The sequence below is a fragment of the Poeciliopsis prolifica genome, unplaced genomic scaffold (assembly GCF_027474105.1).
Source record: "Poeciliopsis prolifica strain line A6 unplaced genomic scaffold, Auburn_PproV2 SCAFFOLD008, whole genome shotgun sequence".
NCBI lineage: Eukaryota > Metazoa > Chordata > Actinopteri > Cyprinodontiformes > Poeciliidae > Poeciliopsis > Poeciliopsis prolifica.
The window spans coordinates 10,288,739-10,310,208 of record NW_026562383.1 but is presented as its reverse complement, the minus strand read 5'-3'; the positions used below and the strand labels follow the sequence as shown (position 1 = coordinate 10,310,208).

At 38.6% G+C, this 21,470-nt stretch overlaps 2 protein-coding genes across 5 annotated transcripts; one reads left to right on the top strand and one right to left on the bottom strand.

The window, feature by feature from the left end:
- Window positions 1-335: 335 nt before the first annotated feature.
- Window positions 336-15,409, top strand: LOC129362084 (phospholipid scramblase family member 5). Of its 2 annotated transcripts, none has more exons than XM_055033421.1 (8): window positions 336-574; window positions 1,486-1,840; window positions 2,203-2,280; window positions 2,382-2,574; window positions 9,236-9,347; window positions 13,987-14,086; window positions 14,706-14,764; window positions 15,202-15,409. In XM_055033421.1, exons 2-8 carry the CDS (start codon window positions 1,495-1,497, stop codon window positions 15,226-15,228), a joined length of 915 nt encoding a protein of 304 aa, XP_054889396.1. In that variant the 5' UTR covers window positions 336-574; window positions 1,486-1,494; the 3' UTR covers window positions 15,229-15,409. The 2 variants fall into 2 exon arrangements, with proteins under 2 accessions (XP_054889396.1, XP_054889395.1); XM_055033420.1 differs by lacking the exon at window positions 9,236-9,347 and adding an exon at window positions 6,351-6,462.
- Window positions 15,403-21,210, bottom strand: eif4e2 (eukaryotic translation initiation factor 4E family member 2). 3 transcript variants are annotated; one of them, XM_055033422.1, is made up of 9 exons: window positions 21,062-21,210; window positions 20,179-20,290; window positions 19,605-19,739; window positions 19,399-19,503; window positions 19,141-19,293; window positions 18,926-19,062; window positions 18,393-18,447; window positions 16,474-16,550; window positions 15,403-16,378 (listed from the first exon to the last, which is right to left on the bottom strand). In XM_055033422.1, the coding sequence occupies exons 1-8, from the start codon at window positions 21,079-21,081 to the stop codon at window positions 16,515-16,517; spliced, it is 753 nt and encodes a 250-aa protein (XP_054889397.1). In that variant the 5' UTR covers window positions 21,082-21,210; the 3' UTR covers window positions 15,403-16,378; window positions 16,474-16,514. The 3 variants fall into 3 exon arrangements, with proteins under 3 accessions (XP_054889397.1, XP_054889399.1, XP_054889398.1); XM_055033424.1 differs by lacking the exon at window positions 18,393-18,447 and having other exon boundaries at window positions 18,922-19,062; XM_055033423.1 differs by lacking the exon at window positions 18,393-18,447.
- Between the last annotated feature and the right edge of the window lie 260 nt (window positions 21,211-21,470).

The following is a 21,470-nucleotide window of genomic DNA, read 5'->3' as shown; positions in this document are numbered from 1 at the left end:
AAGAAACGTTTTTTCATAGCACAGCATGTCTAAAAAACTGCTTCTAGTTGATCACATTGACTGTGTCAGGTTTACTGGAAAATGCATTTTGAGGTTCAAGTGCAACAAATATCTGCTTCATTCCAAAACAACTGCAAGGCTTTCAGTTTACTGCTGCTTTGCGCATTTGATATTGTTCTTTTTTAATGTTCATCACAACTATTATCCAACGTCCAACATCGTCTTCAAGGTCAAGAGAGCAGAAACATCTCCACCCTCCCCCTGAAACACAATCTCACTGCACCGTCCACCCAACTCTGGGAGCCGGACTTCAATTTCATGGCTGAGTGGCGCTTTTCTAGAGCAACAAAAGCTGGATCCGGCTGGTTGAGATGGAAACGAAAGCCGGCAGGGAGACTAAGTTGGCGTGAGACGTCCAGAGATCCACACACACAAAGCAAGGCATTGGCTACATAAATAGTCACACACAGGTGGTCATGAGGTGGGCGCTGAACTCCTCCTGAAATTTAACGTTTGCCTGGTTGCTTCCAGCTCATAGTTAGCTGACTAGATGCATGAAGGGTGACCGGTACAGGTAAGAACAAATTAGATGTTTTTCTTACTGTTACTCTTGATATATAGAACTAGAAGAGGATTACAATGTTTAACTTTGTGACGTTGTTGGGGATCACATTACGTGTTGAGTATACCGTTAAGCAAGACTTTAATTTGGGTTTTCCATGAGCCGCAGAGTAAGAGAAGAGTGCTAGTGTGTGATGTGAATACAGAAAGAGCCACAGTCTGGCTTCTATGGCAAGACTGATGTTTATATTGCTACCAGGGAGCAGACGTGTGAGAAACGCTGAGTCAGAAAAGAGAGTTTCTAAATCTTCTGCAACATGTAGCCATGTTGAATAAGGTGAGGCTTTCTATAATAAATAATTTGTTGTCTTCGTATTTTTATTGCAGGATAGGAATTTAAAAGGTCCGATGTTTAGAGATTATTTTTCTGACAGAACTTTGCATTCAAACTCACATGTTTTTTGTTGCAAACAACAGACTTCAATGTATGTGCAGTGGGAAACTAACACTGAACACATCATCTCCAAATAAACATGGTGGTGGCAGCATGATGCTGTAGGAAGGCTACTCTTCTGAAGGGTCAAGGAAGCTGGTGATGAGAAGATAAATGAATGTAATAACCCTGAAAGAGAAAACTATTAGAGGCTGCAAAACCCTTGAGACTGTGGTTATTGAGTTTACTTTCCTGCTACTTTAAATACACAACCAGATTTGCAATAGAATGGTTTATATTAATGTTAATTATTTTATTAAAATGACCCAGTCAAAGCTCAAACCAAGCCCTCTGTCTTGTCTGACAGAACTTAACATAACAACGTCTACAAAAACATTTGCTTTTCTATGCTGTGGAAATATTTTTATACACATTTCCTACATGTGTGAGATGGGCAGACATTAAACACCTGCTGTGTGTGAAATGTTCAGGTGCACATCATGTCAGCAGTGACCTGTCAGCCTCCTCCTTTTGGTCCACTTGAGCGAGAGAAGCACATCCAGGGCATCTTCAGGGCTTTCAAGAATCGATGCGGGCCTTCCTGTGAGTGCCAGACTCAAGTGGAAGACACCGAGTCCCGCCAAGTGCTTCCTGAGGTGGAATCTAAAAAACACAGTTCAGATCTCAGGCCTCATGGTGGGATACGGGAAACGTGCATGCAGCCACCACCACCGAAGACGCCCGAGGAGGTGGAGCAGGACCTTAATGATGAAGCAGGACTGCAGTTTTTGTCTGTGTTAGAGACAGTCAGGCAGATACATGTCACTGCAAGGCCCGACATACGGGGTGAGTGATGTCATGGTGAAATAACCATTTTAACACTTTATCAGGTCCCTGTTTTCGTTCTTTTTTTAAATACATCATTAGTATACAGCAAAACATCAAAGCTAATCATGGAGTGGCTTTACAGTTTCACATAAAAGTGTTTTTTTTAACTAATGATAAAATGTTGGTGTGGTCTGTACATTGTTTTTGTACATTTTGGCTTAACAACGTTTAAAACCAGGTTAAGAACAAGTTATTTTTGTTATTTCCTGACATGTAAAACCAAAAGAAGGCATACTTTTTTCCCCTTGCACCCTTGCTATGCTTTTGTGTATTTGTGTGTTTTGTTGGGTCAAAGTGTGACTCTTGCTCTTTCATTGCAGGTCCACAGTGTGTTTCCAGAAAGATTTACAGCATCACCACTGGAAGTAGCAAGTCACAGATGTTTGTGGCTGTGGAGGGTACTCACTGGTTTCAGCTGTGGTCAAATTGAAAATATTAAGTGTAGAGTCAAATGTTGCGCATTTTAATGTATTCTCCTTTTTCCTTGTTCTTCTGTCAGAGAGCTCTTGTATGTGCCTCCATTTCTGTGGCCCGGCTCGGGCCTGCTCCCTGCAGGGGTTTGACTATCAGGGGCAGCAGGTCTTTTACTTTGAAAGGCCCCTCAGGGTGGATGCCTGCTGCTTGGGCTGCTGCCTGATGGAGATGAGGGCATATTCACCTAAGAAACATCTCATTGGCACTGTATGCCAGAGGTCAGTCATGATAAACATTGATCTATAACATTTGCCTTCACAGGAACAAATTTGTCGTATATTTTATTTTACAACTTTTTACCATTAAGTTTTCTCTTTCGCTTTCATTTGACAGAACTGTTGAAATGTTGGTGATATGCAAACCTACTGTGGGTTTTTTTTTTAACACTTTTATGCATTTTTTGCATTGTGGTCGCTGCTGTTCTTGTATTTGTATTGGTGTTGATTGTATGAGTGATATGATTCAAGAATTTACAGTAAGTATCTTTTGAATTTATGAGGCTGAAGTACATAATAACAAGACCTACAGGTAGGGGAGAGTAGGTCTAAGTCAAAATAATTTTTGAAAATAAACCAAACAGCGTTCGGTAGCGTCCAGCATGTTCAAGAGCAGACTGATTTTAACATTTTCTGTCATCAATAGCACCAACTTTAAAATTGATGGGTGATAATAATAATATCCAGGTAAATATTTGTGTCATTGTTGAGCCACTCTTTGTACATGCAACAAATGAGAAAGAATAAGCCATGAACAGGTAAGAGTATCAAAATTACAGAGCACAATACAAGGCACTTTATAACATACAGAACCACCTGGAAAATATTTTTAAGTTCAAAGGGCCACATTTCTTTTAGCTAAGCGACAAACTACACTCTGCTTATTAAATGCAAATAGACACTAAACTGGTAACTATAAAAAAAATACACGGTACATAGAAAACCTGGACCAAGTTCAGTCTGATTGTACAACAGTTGAGATCTAAGATCAAATAAAATATTAAAAGGACCATTTTGATGTTGTTCATCAGAACCTTTCTTGGAAATTGGATTTGTTAAGTATAAATAAAACCATACTGTATCAGACTGAGCAACTGAACAGCTTATCACATGGACATTTTTCCATGTCACTCCATCCTCTGTCCAGACTGAGCCACTTTAGATTCTCAGGCCTTTCTGTAAATAGCAATACGAGTCTTTAATGTTCCACGCCACCCAGCTGCAGTCTAAACCTGGAAGAGTTCACAAAGCAGCTGCCTGCATGGAAATACACTGACAGAGATGCTCCGGGCTCTCAGTGATGGGAAGAGTCGCCCCAAAATACTTCCTATGGCCTAAATCTAACCCCGAGGCATTCTGGATTGCCTTTACGTGAATCTGCACTCTTCAACGTTGAGTTTAATTAGGACTGACCTGGCAGAGGTTCCAGTGACCAGAAACTGACTTGAAATAAATATTCTGTCAGTCGTGCGGGAATAAATCGTGCCCCAGTTTGAGCCCTTCTGGCCCTGAGCAGACAATGGTTTTTGTGCTGCAGAATCACGACAGCTGAAAATTTGGTTACCCAAGCATCAGGGCAGGCCGTGCCACCGTGTGAAGTACTGCACCGTGTTTCACATGATCTCCCAAAATTAAGAATACTGGCATTGTCCTAAATGTACCCTAAAGTAAGACTCTTAAGATCAGTAGGTGTGCTCTGAAAAGTGAAGAGGGATATCTGCAAAACATTAGGCTAATATAAAAAAAAACTAACAAAAACGTTTCTCTGCAGGCCCAAATCTTAAACTTTTATTTTAACTAAAGGAACGACCAAAACTCTTTCGATAACACAATTATCAAGTGACGTTGGGGGATGGAAGTAGGACTTTTTAATCAATATTTAAGGATTTTTACTTTAAACATCTTGTTGAAAAGCAACTTGTAAATTAGTTTAGTCTAATTTCAAGGGTACTAAGATATTTATACTCAAAACTACACAAAAATGCTTCGTAGGACTTGGCGTTTTACAGTGTTTATAATGTTTCTGATGTTATTGTTCCTATTGAAAGTACTCCAAATGTAAAGTTTAAGTGATTGTTTAATCTTTCTGTTTTCTGCCCTCACGGTGAATTTGGTTCTTCTTAATTAATAATTGGCTGTCAGGCTCATTATACACTCAAAATACAGACCACTAGCTCAATGTAACAAGAGGTCTGATTTTTGCGCGCTCCCTGTACAGTACATGAATTATAAAAATTATAAACCCATTTTTATTTCAGGAATAATTTTGTTCTGTCAGTAAAATGCTCACCACCAGAAGAAATGTTTGCAGTCCTGCGTATTAAAAAAATATATAATAAAATATATATATTTCATATATATATATATTTTAAATAAAGAAAAACACGCCAACTCCAAAAAACTTTGGAAATCCATTTCAGTCGCTCAGTTCAATACTCTCATTCCTCACTTCCGACGTCCACCATGGCGCCTCGAATGATTAAGTGACGCTGTTGAAAAGGGTTAATAGTTTGGGTCATGCAGAACTAAACTGATCATTTCCATAGCAACAAGCTGAAGCAAGACATTCACCCGTAACTTCAATGAGCTCATTGTAGCTATGACCTCATCTATGACATGCGGATCTAGATCAAAGAACGTCTGAGGTCATGAATGACTGTGTTTCAAAGAATCAGTCCATATCCAACCTGCTCTTCACACATCAGCACAGTTTCATTGCAAGGATTTTTACGATGGCAGATGTTTTACTCGCTGTCGGTGTCCCCCTTGCTTTCACTGTTGATTATTTTATGACTACAGGGATCAGGAAACTTTCTGACAAGCTCTTTCCACCTAGTGAAGGTAAAAGAGGTAGCTCGAAGGACCAGAGCACCTCTTCTGGATTTGATCATTTTGACGATTTTCTTTTGAGTACTTCCAGTACAGAGAAGCAAACCTCCCGGCTGGGGAGGTTTGCTTCTCTGAATATGACCAGTTTGATGCTTTTCTTTTTAATCCTTCCCCGGCTGAGAAGGAAACCTTCCCGGCTGGGGAGGTTTCCTTCTCAGCAATGCCCCATTATGATGAGTTTGATTCGTTTTTGTTTGATCGTCCCCGGACTGAGAAGCAAACCTCCCCGGCTGGGGAGGTTTGCTTCTTCGATAATGATATGTTCTATGCTTTTTTTCTGGATTTGTCCCCTTCTGAGAAGCAAACCTCCCCGGCTGGGGAGGTTTGCTTCCCCAGCCAGATCCTTCCCCAGCCGGGGAAAGATCTTGTCGATCCTTCCCCGGCTGGGAAGATGACAGTCAAAATGAGACAATTTCTATTCACAAAAATATTAATGAAGAAGGCTCTGCCCTACAGAAGGATTTGGATAATCATCCAGAACAACAAATATCACCAGTTGATGACGTTTTTTATGAAGAGGAGATAGTGGATTTTGAAGCCCCAACTTTGATTTTACAGAGTACTCATGAAGAGAAACCGTTCCCATTATTATTATTATTATTTTTTATATTATTTTTCATTCCTTTGTTTGCTTTCAGTGGATGTGTTTTTAATTATTTCTCTATTTTATATTTGATTTGTTTTCTTCTTTATGTCTCAGAAACTGAATAATTTTTAGTTTATTTTTAATAACGACGTATTATGATATGTTTGATTCGTTTCTGTTTGATCCTCCCCGGACTGAGAAGCAAACCTCCCCGGATGGGGAGGTTTGCTTCCCCCACCAGATCCTTCCCCGGCTGGGGAAGATGACTGTAAAAATGAGACAGTTGAGCCAGACTGCTCAATTTCTGCATTTCACGAGAATATCAATGAAGAAAGGTCTGTCCTAGAGAATGATTTGGCTAATCTTCTGGCCCTGAGCAGACAATGGTTTTTGTGCTGCAGAATCACGACAGCTGAAAATTTGGTTACCCAAGCATCAGGGCAGGCCGTGCCACCGTGTGAAGTACTGCACCGTGTTTCTGCCAGGTTGCTTATTGCTGTGTGTTGCCTGATTGTGTGGTCAGGTGGAGCATGTTTACCCCTCTCCTGGAGGTCTGCGGCCCACAATTAGCCTCCAGAATCCAAATTCAGGGCCCCTGTTGCCCCTTCCGCTGCTTCTCTGACCAACAATATCAGGTACTCTTATTTATTTACAATGCCTTGCAAAAGCATTCATACCTGTTGAACTTTTTCACATTTTGTCGCTTCATTAGAAATTATTGACTCTAAACAAGCTTTTATATCTTACTGGAAAGTTGTTTTTTTTAGTTTGGTATTATTTGAAGTGAACTAAAATGTTTGCACTAAAAAACTAAGCAAAAATACAATTTTTTTATTTATTTTTTTTGTCTGAAATGTTGGAAAATATAGCAAGAAAGTCACAAAAATTGGGTCATTACTGTTAAGCCCCAAACATGAACGACACGACCTGGTGGCCCAGCCTATCAGTAAAACCTCAAAAAAGGATGGTGGTTATTTTTAGACCTGTGCTGAGGTAAATAAGATCAGCTTCACATGATCTCCCAAAATTAAGAATACTGGCACCTATAAATCAGTGTACCCATAAACTTGTCCTAAAGTAAGACTCTTAAGATCAGTAGGTGTGCTCTGAAAAAGTGAAGAGGGATATCTGCAAAACATTAGGCTAATATAAAAAAAAAACTAAAAAAACGTTTCTCTGCAGGTCCAAAATCTTAAACTTTTATTTTAACTAAAGGAACGACCAAAACTCTTTCGATAACACAATTATCAAGTGACGTTGGGGGATGGAAGTAGGACTTTTTAATCAATATTTAAGGATTTTTACTTTAAACATCTTGTTGAAAAGCAACTTGTAAATTAGTTTAGTCTAATTTCAAGGGTACTAAGATATTTATACTAAAAACTACACAAAAATGCTTCGTAGGACTTGGCGTTTTACAGTGTTTATAATGTTTCTGATGTTATTGTTCCTATTGAAAGTACTCCAAATGTAAAGTTTAAGTGATTGTTTAATCTTTCTGTTTTTCTGCCCTCACGGTGAATTTGGTTCTTCTTAATTAATAATTGGCTGTCAGGCTCATTATACACTCAAAATACAGACCACAAGCTCAATGTAACAAGAAGTCTGATTTTTACGCGATCCCTGTACAGTACATGAACTATAAAAATTATAAACCCATTTTTATTTCAGGAATAATTTTGTTCTGTCAGTAAAATGCTCACCACCAGAAGAAATGTTTGCAGTCCTGCTTATTAAAAAAATATATAATAAAATATATATATTTTCATATATATATATATTTTAAATATAGAAAAACACGCCAACTCCAAAAAACTTTGGAAATCCATTTCAGTCGCTCAGTTCAATACTCTCATTCCTCACTTCCGACGTCCACCATGGCGCCTCGAATGATTAAGTGACGCTGTTGAAAAGGGTTAATAGTTTGGGTCATGCAGAACTAAACTGATCATTTCCATAGCAACAAGCTGAAGCAAGACATTCACCCGGAACTTCAATGAGCTCATTGTAGCTATGACCTCATCTATGACATGCGGATCTAGATCAAAGAACGTCTGAGGTTATGAATGACTGTGTTTCAAAGAATCAGTCCATATCCAACCTGCTCTTCACACATCAGCACAGTTTCATTGCAAGGATTTTTACGATGGCAGATGTTTTACTCGCTGTCGGTGTCCCCCTTGCTTTCACTGTTGATTATTTCATGACTACAGGGATCAGGAAACTTTCTGACAAGCTCTTTCCACCTAGTGAAGGTAAAAGAGGTAGCTCGAAGGACCAGAGCACCTCTTCTGGATTTGATCATTTTGACGATTTTCTTTTGAGTACTTCCCTACAGAGAAGCAAACCTCCCCGGCTGGGGAGGTTTGCTTCTCTGAATATGACCAGTTTGATGCTTTTCTTTTTAATCCTTCCCCGGCTGAGAAGGAAACCTTCCCGGGGGGAGGTTTCCTTCTCAGCAATGCCCCATTATGATGAGTTTGATTCGTTTTTGTTTGATCGTCCCCGGACTGAGAAGCAAACCTCCCCGCTGGGGAGGTTTGCTTCTTCGATAATGATATGTTCTATGCTTTTTTTCTGGATTTGTCCCCTTCTGAGAAGCAAACCTCCCCGGCTGGGGAGGTTTGCTTCCCCAGCCAGATCCTTCCCCAGCCGGGGAAAGATTTGTCGATCCTTCCCCGGCTGGGGAAGATGACAGTCAAAATGAGACAATTTCTATTCACAAAAATATTAATGAAGAAGGCTCTGCCCTACAGAAGGATTTGGATAATCATCCAGAACAACAAATATCACCAGTTGATGACGTTTTTTATGAAGAGGAGATAGTGGATTTTGAAGCCCCAACTTTGATTTTACAGAGTACTCATGAAGAGAAACCGTTCCCATTATTATTATTATTTTTTTTATATTATTTTTCATTCCTTTGTTTGCGTTCAGTGGATGTGTTTTTAATTATTTCTCTATTTTATATTTGATTTGTTTTCTTCTTTATGTCTCAGAAACTGAATAATTTTTAGTTTATTTTTAATAACGATGTATTATGATATGTTTGATTCGTTTCTGTTTGATCTTCCCCGGACTGAGAAGCAAACCTCCCCGGATGGGGAGGTTTGCTTCCCCCGCCAGATCCTTCCCCGGCTGGGGAAGATGACTGTAAAAATGAGACAGTTGAGCCAGACTGCTCAATTTCTGCATTTCACGAGAATATCAATGAAGAAAGGTCTGTCCTAGAGAATGATTTCGCTAATCTTCTGGCCCTGAGCAGACAATGGTTTTTGTGCTGCAGAATCACGACAGCTGAAAATTTGGTTACTCAAGCATCAGGGCAGGCCGTGCCACCGTGTGAAGTACTGCACCGTGTTTCTGCCAGGTTGCTTATTGCTGTGTGTTGCCTGATTGTGTGGTCAGGTGGAGCATGTTTACCCCTCTCCTGGAGGTCTGCGGCCCACAATTAGCCTCCAGAATCCAAATTCAGGGCCCCTGTTGCCCCTTCCGCTGCTTCTCCGACCAACAATTTCAGGTACTCTTATTTATTTACAATGCCTTGCAAAAGCATTCATACCTGTTGAACTTTTTCACATTTTGTCGCTTCATTAGAAATTATTGACTCTAAACAAGCTTTTATATCTTACTGGAAAGTTATTTTTTTAGTTTGGTATTATTTGAAGTGAACTAAAATGTTTGCACTAAAAAACTAAGCAAAAATACAATTTATTTATTTATTTATTTTTCTGAAATGTTGGAAAATATAGCAAGAAAGTCACAAAAATGGGGTGATTACTGTTAAGCCGCAAACATGAACGACACGACCTGGTGGCCCAGCCTATCAGTCAAACCTCAAAAAAGGATGGTGGTTATTTTAGACCTGTGCTGAGGTAAATAAGATCAGCTTCACATGATCTCCCAAAATTAAGAATACTGGCACCTATAAATCAGTGTACCCATAAACTTGTCCTAAAGTAAGACTCTTAAGATCAGTAGGTGTGCTCTGAAAAAGTGAAGAGGGATATCTGCAAAACATTAGGCTAATATAAAGAAAAAAACTAACAAAAACGTTTCTCTGCAGGCCCAAAATCTTAAACTTTTATTTTAACTAAAGGAACGACCAAAACTCTTTCAATAACACAATTAGCAAGTGACGTTGGGGGATGGAAGTAGGACTTTTTAATCAATATTTAAGGATTTTTATTTTAAACATCTTGTTGAAAAGCAACTTGTAAATTAGTTTAGTCTAATTTCAAGGGTACTAAGATATTTATACTCAAAACTACACAAAAATGCTTCGTAGGACTTGGCGTTTTACAGTGTTTATAATGTTTCTGATGTTATTGTTCCTATTGAAAGTACTCCAAATGTAAAGTTTAAGTGATTGTTTAATCTTTCTGTTTTTCTGCCCTCACGGTGAATTTGGTTCTTCTTAAATAATAATTGGCTGTTGGGCTCATTATACACTCAAAATACAGACCACTAGCTCAATGTAACAAGAGGTCTGATTTTTGCGCGCTCCCTGTACAGTACATGAATTATAAAAATTATAAACCCATTTTTATTTCAGGAATAATTTTGTTCTGTCAGTAAAATGCTCACCACCAGAAGAAATGTTTGCAGTCCTGCTTATTAAAAAAATATATAATAAAATATATATATTTTCATATATATATATATATATTTTAAATAAAGAAAAAACACGCCAACTCCAAAAAACTTTGGAAATCCATTTCAGTCGCTCAGTTCAATACTCTCATTCCTCACTTCCGACGTCCACCATGGCGCCTCGAATGATTAAGTGACGCTGTTGAAAAGGGTTAATAGTTTGGGTCATGCAGAACTAAACTGATCATTTCCATAGCAACAAGCTGAAGCAAGACATTCACCCGGAACTTCAATGAGCTCATTGTAGCTATGACCTCATCTATGACATGCGGATCTAGATCAAAGAACGTCTGAGGTCATGAATGACTGTGTTTCAAAGAATCAGTCCATATCCAACCTGCTCTTCACACATCAGCACAGTTTCATTGCAAGGATTTTTACGATGGCAGATGTTTTACTCGCTGTCGGTGTCCCCCTTGCTTTCACTGTTGATTATTTCATGACTACAGGGATCAGGAAACTTTCTGACAAGCTCTTTCCACCTAGTGAAGGTAAAAGAGGTAGCTCGAAGGACCAGAGCACCTCTTCTGGTTTTGATCATTTTGACGATTTTCTTTTGAGTACTTCCCCTACAGAGAAGCAAACCTCCCCGGCTGGGGAGGTTTGCTTCTCTGAATATGACCAGTTTGATGCTTTTCTTTTTAATCCTTCCCTGGCTGAGAAGGAAACCTTCCCGGCTGGGGAGGTTTCCTTCTCAGCAATGCCCCATTATGATAAGTTTGATTCGTTTTTGTTTGATCGTCCCCGGACTGAGAAGCAAACCTCCCCGGCTGGGGAGGTTTGCTTCTTCAATAATGATATGTTCTATGCTTTTTTTCTGGATTTGTCCCCTTCTGAGAAGCAAACCTCCCCGGCTGGGGAGGTTTGCTTCCCCAGCCAGATCCTTCCCCAGCCGGGGAAAGATCTTGTCGATCCTTCCCCGGCTGGGGAAGATGACAGTCAAAATGAGACAATTTCTATTCACAAAAATATTAATGAAGAAGGCTCTGCCCTACAGAAGGATTTGGATAATCATCCAGAACAACAAATATCACCAGTTGATGAAGTTTTTTATGAAGAGGAGATAGTGGATTTTGAAGCCTCAACTTTGATTTTACAGAGTACTCATGAAGAGAAACCGTTCCCATTATTATTATTATTATTTTTTATATTATTTTTCATTCCTTTGTTTGCTTTCAGTGGATGTGTTTTTAATTATTTCTCTATTTTATATTTGATTTGTTTTCTTCTTTATGTCTCAGAAACTGAATAATTTTTAGTTTATTTTTAATAATGACGTATTATGATATGTTTGATTCGTTTCTGTTTGATCCTTCCCGGACTGAGAAGCAAACCTCCCCGGATGGGGAGGTTTGCTTCCCCCGCCAGATCCTTCCCCGGCTGGGGAAGATGACTGTAAAAAATGAGACAGTTGAGCCAGACTGCTCAATTTCTGCATTTCACGAGAATATCAATGAAGAAAGGTCTGTCCTAGAGAATGATTTGGCTAATCTTCCCGAACATCAAATGTCTCCAGTTGATGAAGTTTGTTATGAAGAAGAGATAGTGAAGTTGGAAGTCTCAACTTTGATTTTAAAGATGTCAATATTTGGAGAGCATATTCATGAAGAGACTGCAGTCCCATTATTATTATTTTTTTACTTTTGTTTATTTTTTACTTCTTTGTTTATTTTCTGTATTGTTTTGAATTATTTCTTTGCATTATATTTTATCTGTGGCCTTCTTTATTTGTTGGAAAGTGAATCATTTTGAGTTTATTTTTTATTTGAATTTCAACCCTCCCACAACAGTGAAGGAAACCTCCCCAGCTGGGGACATTTGTTTCTCCCGTAATGACATTTCTGATTTTCATATAGAAAATGAGTAAATAGGGTTTAATTTACAATTTTTATGTCTTTGTGTCTTGAGGTAGATCTCAGCCGGTTGGTGAGAGAAAAAGTATATCTTGGTCTCAAAAAGTGTGAGCTCCCCATTTATAAACAGTGTCTCCAGTCCAGAAAACACAGAGGTCTTTATTTTCCTCAACTTCTTCTGCCATGATGGAAACAAGCTTTGATCTAATCCTGTTCCTCCTGAAATCAACAATCATTTTCTTGGGTTGGTTGGTTGTTTCAGGTTCTCTCTGTTGCTCCGGGTTCTTCCACATAATTAATTAATATCTCTCTCTCTTTATATATATATATATATATATATATATATATATATATATATATATATATATAATATATATATATATATATATATATATATATATATATATATATATATATAAAATCAAGGCTGCTGCGGTGTAAGGGGAAATCTGTTTATGACATAGTCATAAATCATGTGATGTGAATTCAGGCAGTCGATTTTTGATCAACACATCAGGAGGGAAGAGATATGTGTCAGTTTCTACGCTACACTCTAACTAGTGTATAAAAAAAATATTCTTTTCCATAATCTGATAGAGGCACAGATCCTCCTCCTCACCACGAACCCGGTGACTGAACAACATGTAGGAAGAGAAACTGAATCATTATTAGACTAAGGGCAGCCAGACTAGTTTATTTTGCTAAATTATTTTATTTAGCTAAATATTACTGGTGTATATGGTTGTTTAATCTGTTCCAGTGTTAAGTGATCTTTTGAAAATAAAGTGTATTTATATTTGGCATGCATTATTACATAATTTCCATTAAATCAGTGTGAAAAGGTCTTCAAACAATATCATCGTTTATTGCAATAATTTTTGAGACAATTAATCGCTCCGCAGAATTTGGTATTGTGACAGGTCTACTTCTGATCATTTTTAGAGAAGAAAGGCTCCTGGGCCAAATAATGCAATCATTTAAAGCCTTCAAATGACTTAAAGAGGCACTGATGGGCTTCCTTAGATAAAATCGGATGCAAAAACACAACAGTTTACCAATTACTTTTTGGTCTGTTTTCTAATGTAAATATCTTAGCACACTTGAAATAAGACAAAACTAACATACTTTTTCAACAAGATATAGAAGCTGCTTCAGAGTCAATAATTATATAATTTTGATAATATTGCCACTTCCAAATCATTTCAATTATGACAAAAAACATTTCCAGTGAAATAATCTGTAAGACTGCCTCGTATTTAGCTCCATTCATCTTCCCATTAGCTTTGACCAACTGTATTGAAGGAAACCATTCTGACAGCATCATGCTGCCACCACCATGTTTCATAGTGTGTATGGCGTGTTCACAGATGAGCAGTATCTGTTTTCCATCATGTAGCATTTTTCATGTAGGCCAGAAAGAACATACTTGGTCTCACAACAGTGCACTTTATTCCCCCAAATAGCTTATTGTTGCAAACTTTACTTATGACCGTTTCACTTTTTGAATTTTTTTTTGTAAGATTTCCTCCCACATGAATATTAATTGCATAAAATCCTCATAAGACATTGAATTGGTGAGTGTAGCACAAGGAGGTTCTCTGGGCATGAATACCACACTCTATTTTAATAATTATTTTTTTAAATAATTCACAGATTGTTTCCAACATTGGAGAGCAAATAGGTACAATATGGAAGAAGTGGCCTGGCTTCAGCAATGAATGTAACACGGATCATGAATATTTTGGCTTGGAGGGTGAGTTTTAACCCATTTGTGATAAAAATCATACCTGTGATGAGGTGAGAGATCTTTTATTTCATGGTCTGTTCCAGCGAATGACGATATTTTGTGGTGGCACAATGCAGTGCTTTGCCAGTGTTTATATGGGTTAAAGTTTTATAGAAGTAAACCATATATGGGGTTGTGCATAATGTTGAAGTAGAAGCAAAATTAGGCCCGGTTTTCAAATGGGGGATGATGCGTTCAGGGCGATCTACAGTGTCAGTTTTCCCGCATAATAGAATTTTGCGTTTGGTCTCTAGAAATTAAGAAATCTTTTACATGTTTGTTAGCTCTCTGATGCCAGTTTCATTCACATATATGTTCTCTTTATGTGGGTCTATCACATAAAATCCCAGCAAAATAAAAGTAGAGGGTGGTTACTTGACTGAATAGAAAAAAGGCCATTATAGCTCCAAAGACAGAAGCTGTAAGTGTAAACAATGCAAGGACAACTTACATCCTGATTGGATCGGTTTCTTCCCAGACATTTCTCACCTGTTTGGTGACTGAGTTTCTTTGAGATGGACACTGAACATTTTTCTGAATCAGAATCAGTTTCCTAACTTTGGTGGGCGTATTCTTTTTTCTGCAGTGCCGCAGAGCTTGGAGCCACATACGAAACTCCTGCTTCTGGCAGCTACGTTCTTACTGGCAAGTATTAAACTTAGTGTAGCTGATTGGATTCCAAACTTGTCTTCATAGTTTCAAAGATCATCCCGTCATATTTTTCTGAGTATGCAATATCTGTGACCATGTGCCAGGTAAGATCATGAAACTCGAGATGGCAGATTTAATCAAATTCAGGCCTGTCTTGGTCACTGAGGTTTTGAAAACTTATTTTTAAAAACAATGATCAATTTGCCAGTTTACTCTAATTTTTGTTCAACTATATATTAAAACAAATCGTAGCATTTCTATAATATATTTTGCAACAGCAGGAATAGCTTCTTTTTTGAAAACACTTAGATCATGCTGTACATTTTTTAAAATTTGTGTATATAACATTTGCCCTAAAGACCTAATGTAGTCTAATGTCTTAAGCTAAGAAAAAGCTGAAGTCAATTTACAAACTGTTACTGTCTTTTCAGAACCACATGTTCTTTGAGATGAGCTGAAAACCAAAAAATAAGAAAGACACCTTATGTAAGTCACCAGCTATTTGGACAGCCAAGCTCCTCTGATGGAAAAGACAAAGGCAGGAAGAAAACACTGGATTCTTCTTCTACAGCTACTGTTTTGTTCCAGCTTTCAATAGTGCAGAAAAAAACTGAGCCAGCCTTAGCAGCAGATGCATATTTAACTTTTATTGCTAGAATCCATCAGGTGCACATCTCCAACAATGTTTCTCTTCCATCATTTGCCACAACATATTGGGCAGAATTAGACTTCCTCAAACTTAAAAAGAAAAACAGAAAAAAAATTGTTGTCCAGGATGAAATCTATAACAAACCCTGATCCTGGCTAAAGTTTCATGTAATTTGTTGATAAACTGTAAAAGGTGATGGATATTGGATGTTTAAGTAAAGTCCTTTCTATGAACCAGTTGAAGACGTCGTATACCTTGACCTGATGGGACAGCTCTCAGCTCGAGGCCAGGCACTGTGATTTAGGCAGCCAGTAGTCAACCTTAAAGAAAGCTCCGATACAACATTCTGCTCACCACAGGACGGCCCGTCTCTGTTCAGAGTAAAAGGTCCATGTCAGAGAGTGAAATGATAGATTCATAAAGTATACACGAATGTGTTGTACACAAAAATGATGTGATTGTGTTCTAATGACAGGAATGGCATTTAAAATACATCACTGTAATAAAACATTGTCCACCTGTTGGCCTGTTTGAGTCCCACTAAAACTCCTCAGCAGACTTGTGTCTACAGTTTCTGTTCAACAATAAATGACATTCATTTCTACATCAAACAAGTTTTGTTGTATTTTGTCCAGCACACTTTGGCAGCAAACAGACAGATAAGCAGACACCAGTCACACAGCCTCCCTCTGCTGGCAAGTTAACATGTTAAAACTTGTAAACAAGAATAATGAAGGCTTCGTTCTTCTCCGGTTGACTGATTATTTCTCTTCGCTTTGCCGACCGCTGGCATGTCTTTCCTTTCAAACATTAAAACTGGACAAAAACAGGGAATGGTCTTCAGGCCCTCTGTTCCTGTGGATATTTCCTCTGTCCTCATGTTGCACAGTGCCGATCCACGCAGAGGTATCCAGCCCTGGACTCGTCCACCCCTCAACACGCCACGTAAACACACAAACCTGCACGAACCAGACGGACACGGAAGGAGGATGTTAAAATGAATCGGGAAGGACCCTTTTCAATTCTCATTAACCAAACCAGAAGCAGCTCTTACTCTTCCCAGAGTATCTCCGTGTGAGGGGCTAACGTCCGCCACTAGCATTCACCAGACCATGGAAGTCTTCCCAGGCTCTGTGAAGAGAGGAGCATCCAGTGCTTCATCATTCACAATAAAATATAAAGGTTTACTTTTAAGGTTACTCAAACAGCAGTAAAAAAATAAAAAAATGTAAATTTCCACTTCTTTGACAGGTTGTTTATGATTTGGTTTCTTTGGGGAAACTGTCATCCATAAAAGCCGGAATCATTTGAGGATTTTAAATGTGATGTTGGACTCAGAAAAGAACTGAAACATTTTCTCTAATCACTCTCAGGGTGTAAATATCTAAGCAAACATTCCCCATAAAGCATCCAGATGTTTTCTAAGATGTTGTAAGTCAAAGGAAATTCAAAATCAAGAAGCAAGAGGCAGGAATCCAGAGGAAAAATACAGTACACATGAGAATACTAAGAAAAACTATTGTCTGGTTCGGGTGTTTTAGCTGAATTTGATTGAAACTGAGTTAAAGCAACACGATTATGAAGTCTTTATGGTTCTCATCCCCTAACGGCTCAAATTATGAGGCAGTTTCAGGAAAAAAAATCTTCCAACATTACTGTAAGGAGAAATGAAATGAAAATGAATGTTGTGCATAAGACAGATAAGCAAGCTGAAAATCTAGCAAGAAGAGCAGGAAAGACTCCTGTTGCCAAGCAAGTTGAGTGGGTTCAGCATAGAGAACATTAGCAACATGGCAACAGAGTGTATGGCATCCATTACAGGCAGTTTTCTCCCATATGCTGCAGACGTTTAATTGCTTCTTCATCCCACGGCTTTTTTGAATATAGTTTCATAATCTGATCTCACTATAAAATGTGAATCTTGTCAAATGATAGTCTATTTAAAACAGGACAACACAATATTTATTATGAAAAACTTAAGACATTTTTCTGCAACTTAACTAAAATGACTTATGTCTCAGAAGATCCACAAACCTCAATGCATTTATGTGGCAGACCAAAGCATACTAGAGTGTAAAAAGGAGAAAAACAATGCTAAGGTTTTAAATTTTAATTGCAGGTGTTACCAATTTTAATTTCACGGTACTGCAAATGTATGCATAAGTAAATGTCTGGATATATCACACCAAATCGGTTACGTTCTCACGTTAGGTGTTAATGCTCAAATCCATTCTTTGTTTTGGTGATTGTTTATATTGCTGAATGATGTGGTCACAGTCAGACTTCTGTGTGAACAGTTTATGACCCAAAAGTGTCCCTCATGTGCATAAACCAAATGTCGCCAAGTAAAAAGACAGCCAACTAATAGTCAAAGCTGTTTGTGTAGCAGTGACTGCAACTTCTGCAGAGAAGTCTATCTGGATGTGTAGTCTGACTTCTTTCACAATTTTATCATTAGAATTTACCGCGTTTAGCTTCTTCTGCTGAATGATTATGATGCTTGTCTTGCATCGATGATGTAAAAGTTTGACAAAATGCTGCTTGACTGGTCACACTGCAGACATTTTTGAAAACTACACATCAGATTTAGTACCACATATGGACATGGGGCAAACCGGATTTTTTGCGTTGTTCTGACATCCATGAAAAAGTCGGACATAGGTCGCTTTTGCTTGCTGAGTGAACGTTGAGTCACTACCAGCTTCGCACGTCAGACTGACAACTTTGCCTCTAACAAACTTTCTTTCTAGTATTGCTCTGTATCTAACACCAACTCTAACCAGCTGCCCTGTTTGCGCTGAAGGAAAAACACCCATACAGCTCCCACTCCCAGTCTTGTTGTGCAGTGTTGACCTTCCACCAAGCAGCATTTTGCAAGAAAGAAAGAAAGAAAAAAAAAAAGGTCTAATTTAGTCTCATCTGATCAGAGCACCCTGTTGGGTTTTCCAGCTGACCAATCCACACATTCCATACCTGAGCTGGCGATCTCTGCAGCTCCTCCAAGTTACCATGGACCTCTAGGCTGCGTCTATGATTAGAAAGTTAAGTTGTGCCATACTCTATTTTCAAATGATTTGATTGAACAGTGAGATGTTTGAAAGCTTGGGAAACTGCTTTCTAACCTATTCCTGCTTTCAATTTTCCCCAACACCATACCTGAACCTGTGTGCTGTGCTCCTCGGTCTTGAAGATGCTGCTAGATCAATAATGTTTTCTGACCTCAGATTAAATTACACACAGGTAAATTTGTGTAAAAAATTAAGTAAAGGTGATTTATTTGAGGAATGATCATTTAAAATTTCAATAAAAATACATTGAAGTTTGTGGTTGTCATAAGAGTATATTATGCAAGTTATAATACATAAATTAAAGGTGACAAGTTGTAGATTTTTTTTATTCATATGGTTCCCTACTAAAAACAGGTTACGAAGCATGCAAATTATTAAAATGATTAGGAAACAGAAAGGTTGAAGGAAAATAATAATAAAATGAGGAGACATACATACTTAATGCTGTCTGTATGAGTCTTGTACTCCATGATGGTGTTGGGAGGCAGGTTGAGGACTCGGCGTAACGTGTCTCTAATGCGGGCCGTTGTTGCTTGGTCGCTTGCCGTCTTGTTCCAGATGGATATAATGTCCTCCTGATTAAAAACAAACAGGCCTGAGTACTGAAATCAGCAGTCAATACATTCATAATGTTTGTATGCTACTGGATTCACCTGAAAGCGTACTGACACAACAGCGCCACAGATCTCCTCTCCGACCATGAACTGCTCTCCCAGCATGGCCAGGATCAGGTTCTCCCAACATCGAGACGCCAGGCCTTTCCTGAGGCGAATGATCCACTTCCCACCCATCTTATTGGCGTCATCCTATAGATGAGGAATGATCCCAAAGCAAGATTGAAAATTATGTTCCAAATGGACCAAGCAGAAAAATTTGAGATCATAAAAACTTAGGGATCTCCAAATCCTCACCTCCCACATGGGCTTTATGCCTTCCTTAAACAGGTGAAAGTCACTGTGGCCTGTGAGATCACCAGGCCGGATCATGTGGCTATAAAAGCGCCAAAACTGTTCCACCTTGAGAATAGCAAAGGAGTTTACATAAATAAAAGAAGAAAAGGGGCAACAAATCTAGCATGCAGAGATCATATATGCAGCGGAGTTGATAAATAACCGACCGAGGCAAAGCTGCCAATCTGCTTGATGTTCTGTTCGTAGCTCTGAGTGCTGGCTGGTCTCCCTGGAGTACGCCTCGAGTACCAGAATGTGTAGTTGTACTGAAGGGGATGCTCTCCTGGTCCTGGCACCACCATCTACCACAACAAGAAATCAGTTTATTTAGAGCAATTACTACATGACTGCATGGAAGGGATAAATCACTCAAAAACAAAACCCTTTGGTTACAATGACCTTTATCAGCAGGTAAAATAATGAAAATTACCTTTAACCTCCACATTTTTTTACTTTAATCAAAATCAACAGCTTAATTTTATTACACTAAGACAGCAGTTTTTAGTTTAATAAAATCAAACACAACTTTGCATGCAAATGGTCATATTTAATTTGCATTCATTTTCACAATCAGCTTGATTAAAGAACCCAAAGCACTTTTTTTTCCTTCAAAACATTATCATTAGAAGTAAAAGAAAATCTTAATCCTGAAGTCAAACCTCAAGAAAACTTGGTATTGCCATCAGGGTCTGTGGTTTCCTTATATTTGTGCAAGAAAGATCGTTGTACGTTTTGCCTTACTTTTTTCTTTATAATAATTTGCTCCTTGTCGTCTTCTTCGGGTTTTTCCTTTTCACTGTCTTTCGGTGAGCCTTGATCCTGCTCGTGATCTCCACTGTCATCGTCTTTCAGCCTGGATTAGATGGAAACATGAAGACCAAGATAAATGCGGAGTTGGCTCTAAATTGACAGCAAAGGCAAACATGATTTTAATAAAGTCTATGATTATAATTGAGGCTTTAATTATTAGCGGTGTTTGAGTTATGGCAAAGTCCATTTTTGTTTTTAACAGACGGACGGCTGAAAATGTAACACATACCCCAAAACTTAAATGTTAACTATGATGACCTCGTGGCGTGAAGATCCGCTGCAGGTTATTTTAGCTAGCCGGGTCTGATAAACTTATTTCCCTTCGTAATCTTAAAAGAGATCATGTTTAATTGAAAAACATTAGCGCATATCCTCCTCTATAAATGAGATCGGTGCATTGAATGCAACTCTCTTTCTGTCAAACGGGATGCTAGTACATTGCGGACGTCAGTCTGTCTTTCTCCCCTTGTCCGCGCACCGTCTTTCACTTCTCAACTACTACAACACCGAGGATTGAGGGCCTACCTGGCTTTCAGCATGCTAAGCTATAGCTAACTACTGACCAGCCTTGAGTACCCCTTCGATTTTACATTATTGCTTTATTCGGAAATATACACTTTTCATATTAGAGGACCTGACTCTCAGATGACTTTAAAAAAAAACTAATTCAAAGAATATACAAACACGCCAGAAAGCTGACACACCTCTTATTTAATTCAACGTCGCCCATAGTAACTTTTCAACCCTCGGTTAGTGTCTGAAAGCGACCGACATGCCGCCGTAACGCACATATTTAATCAAAACCTGCACTCACGCATCAAATTTGTTGTTCATTATTTTCTAGGTAGGAGTCCAGCTTTCGGAGTCCGAGAACAGCCTCCCGAGTTCCGCAGGAACGGTGACGCGCGGTCCTTACACATGGACGCGCATGCGGCTTGTTGGCAGTTGCAGCGAGTTAGAGAGTCCGGGGTCAAGAGTGAGGCGCGCAGGCGCACAGCCCCAGAAGTTTGGTCACTGAGAATCTCGTTTCTTGACGTGAAAAAACGAGATTATCAGAGTCAAAAATAAATATAAATATGGTAAAAGAGTTGATTGTGTTTAATAACATTTCTTAAATTAGACCCTCAATTTTGTTGATTAGATTAACAAAAAATGAGTTATGTCACTCAGTGGAATATATTTTGTTTCATTAACAAAAAAAAATTAGTTATATCTTGTGATAT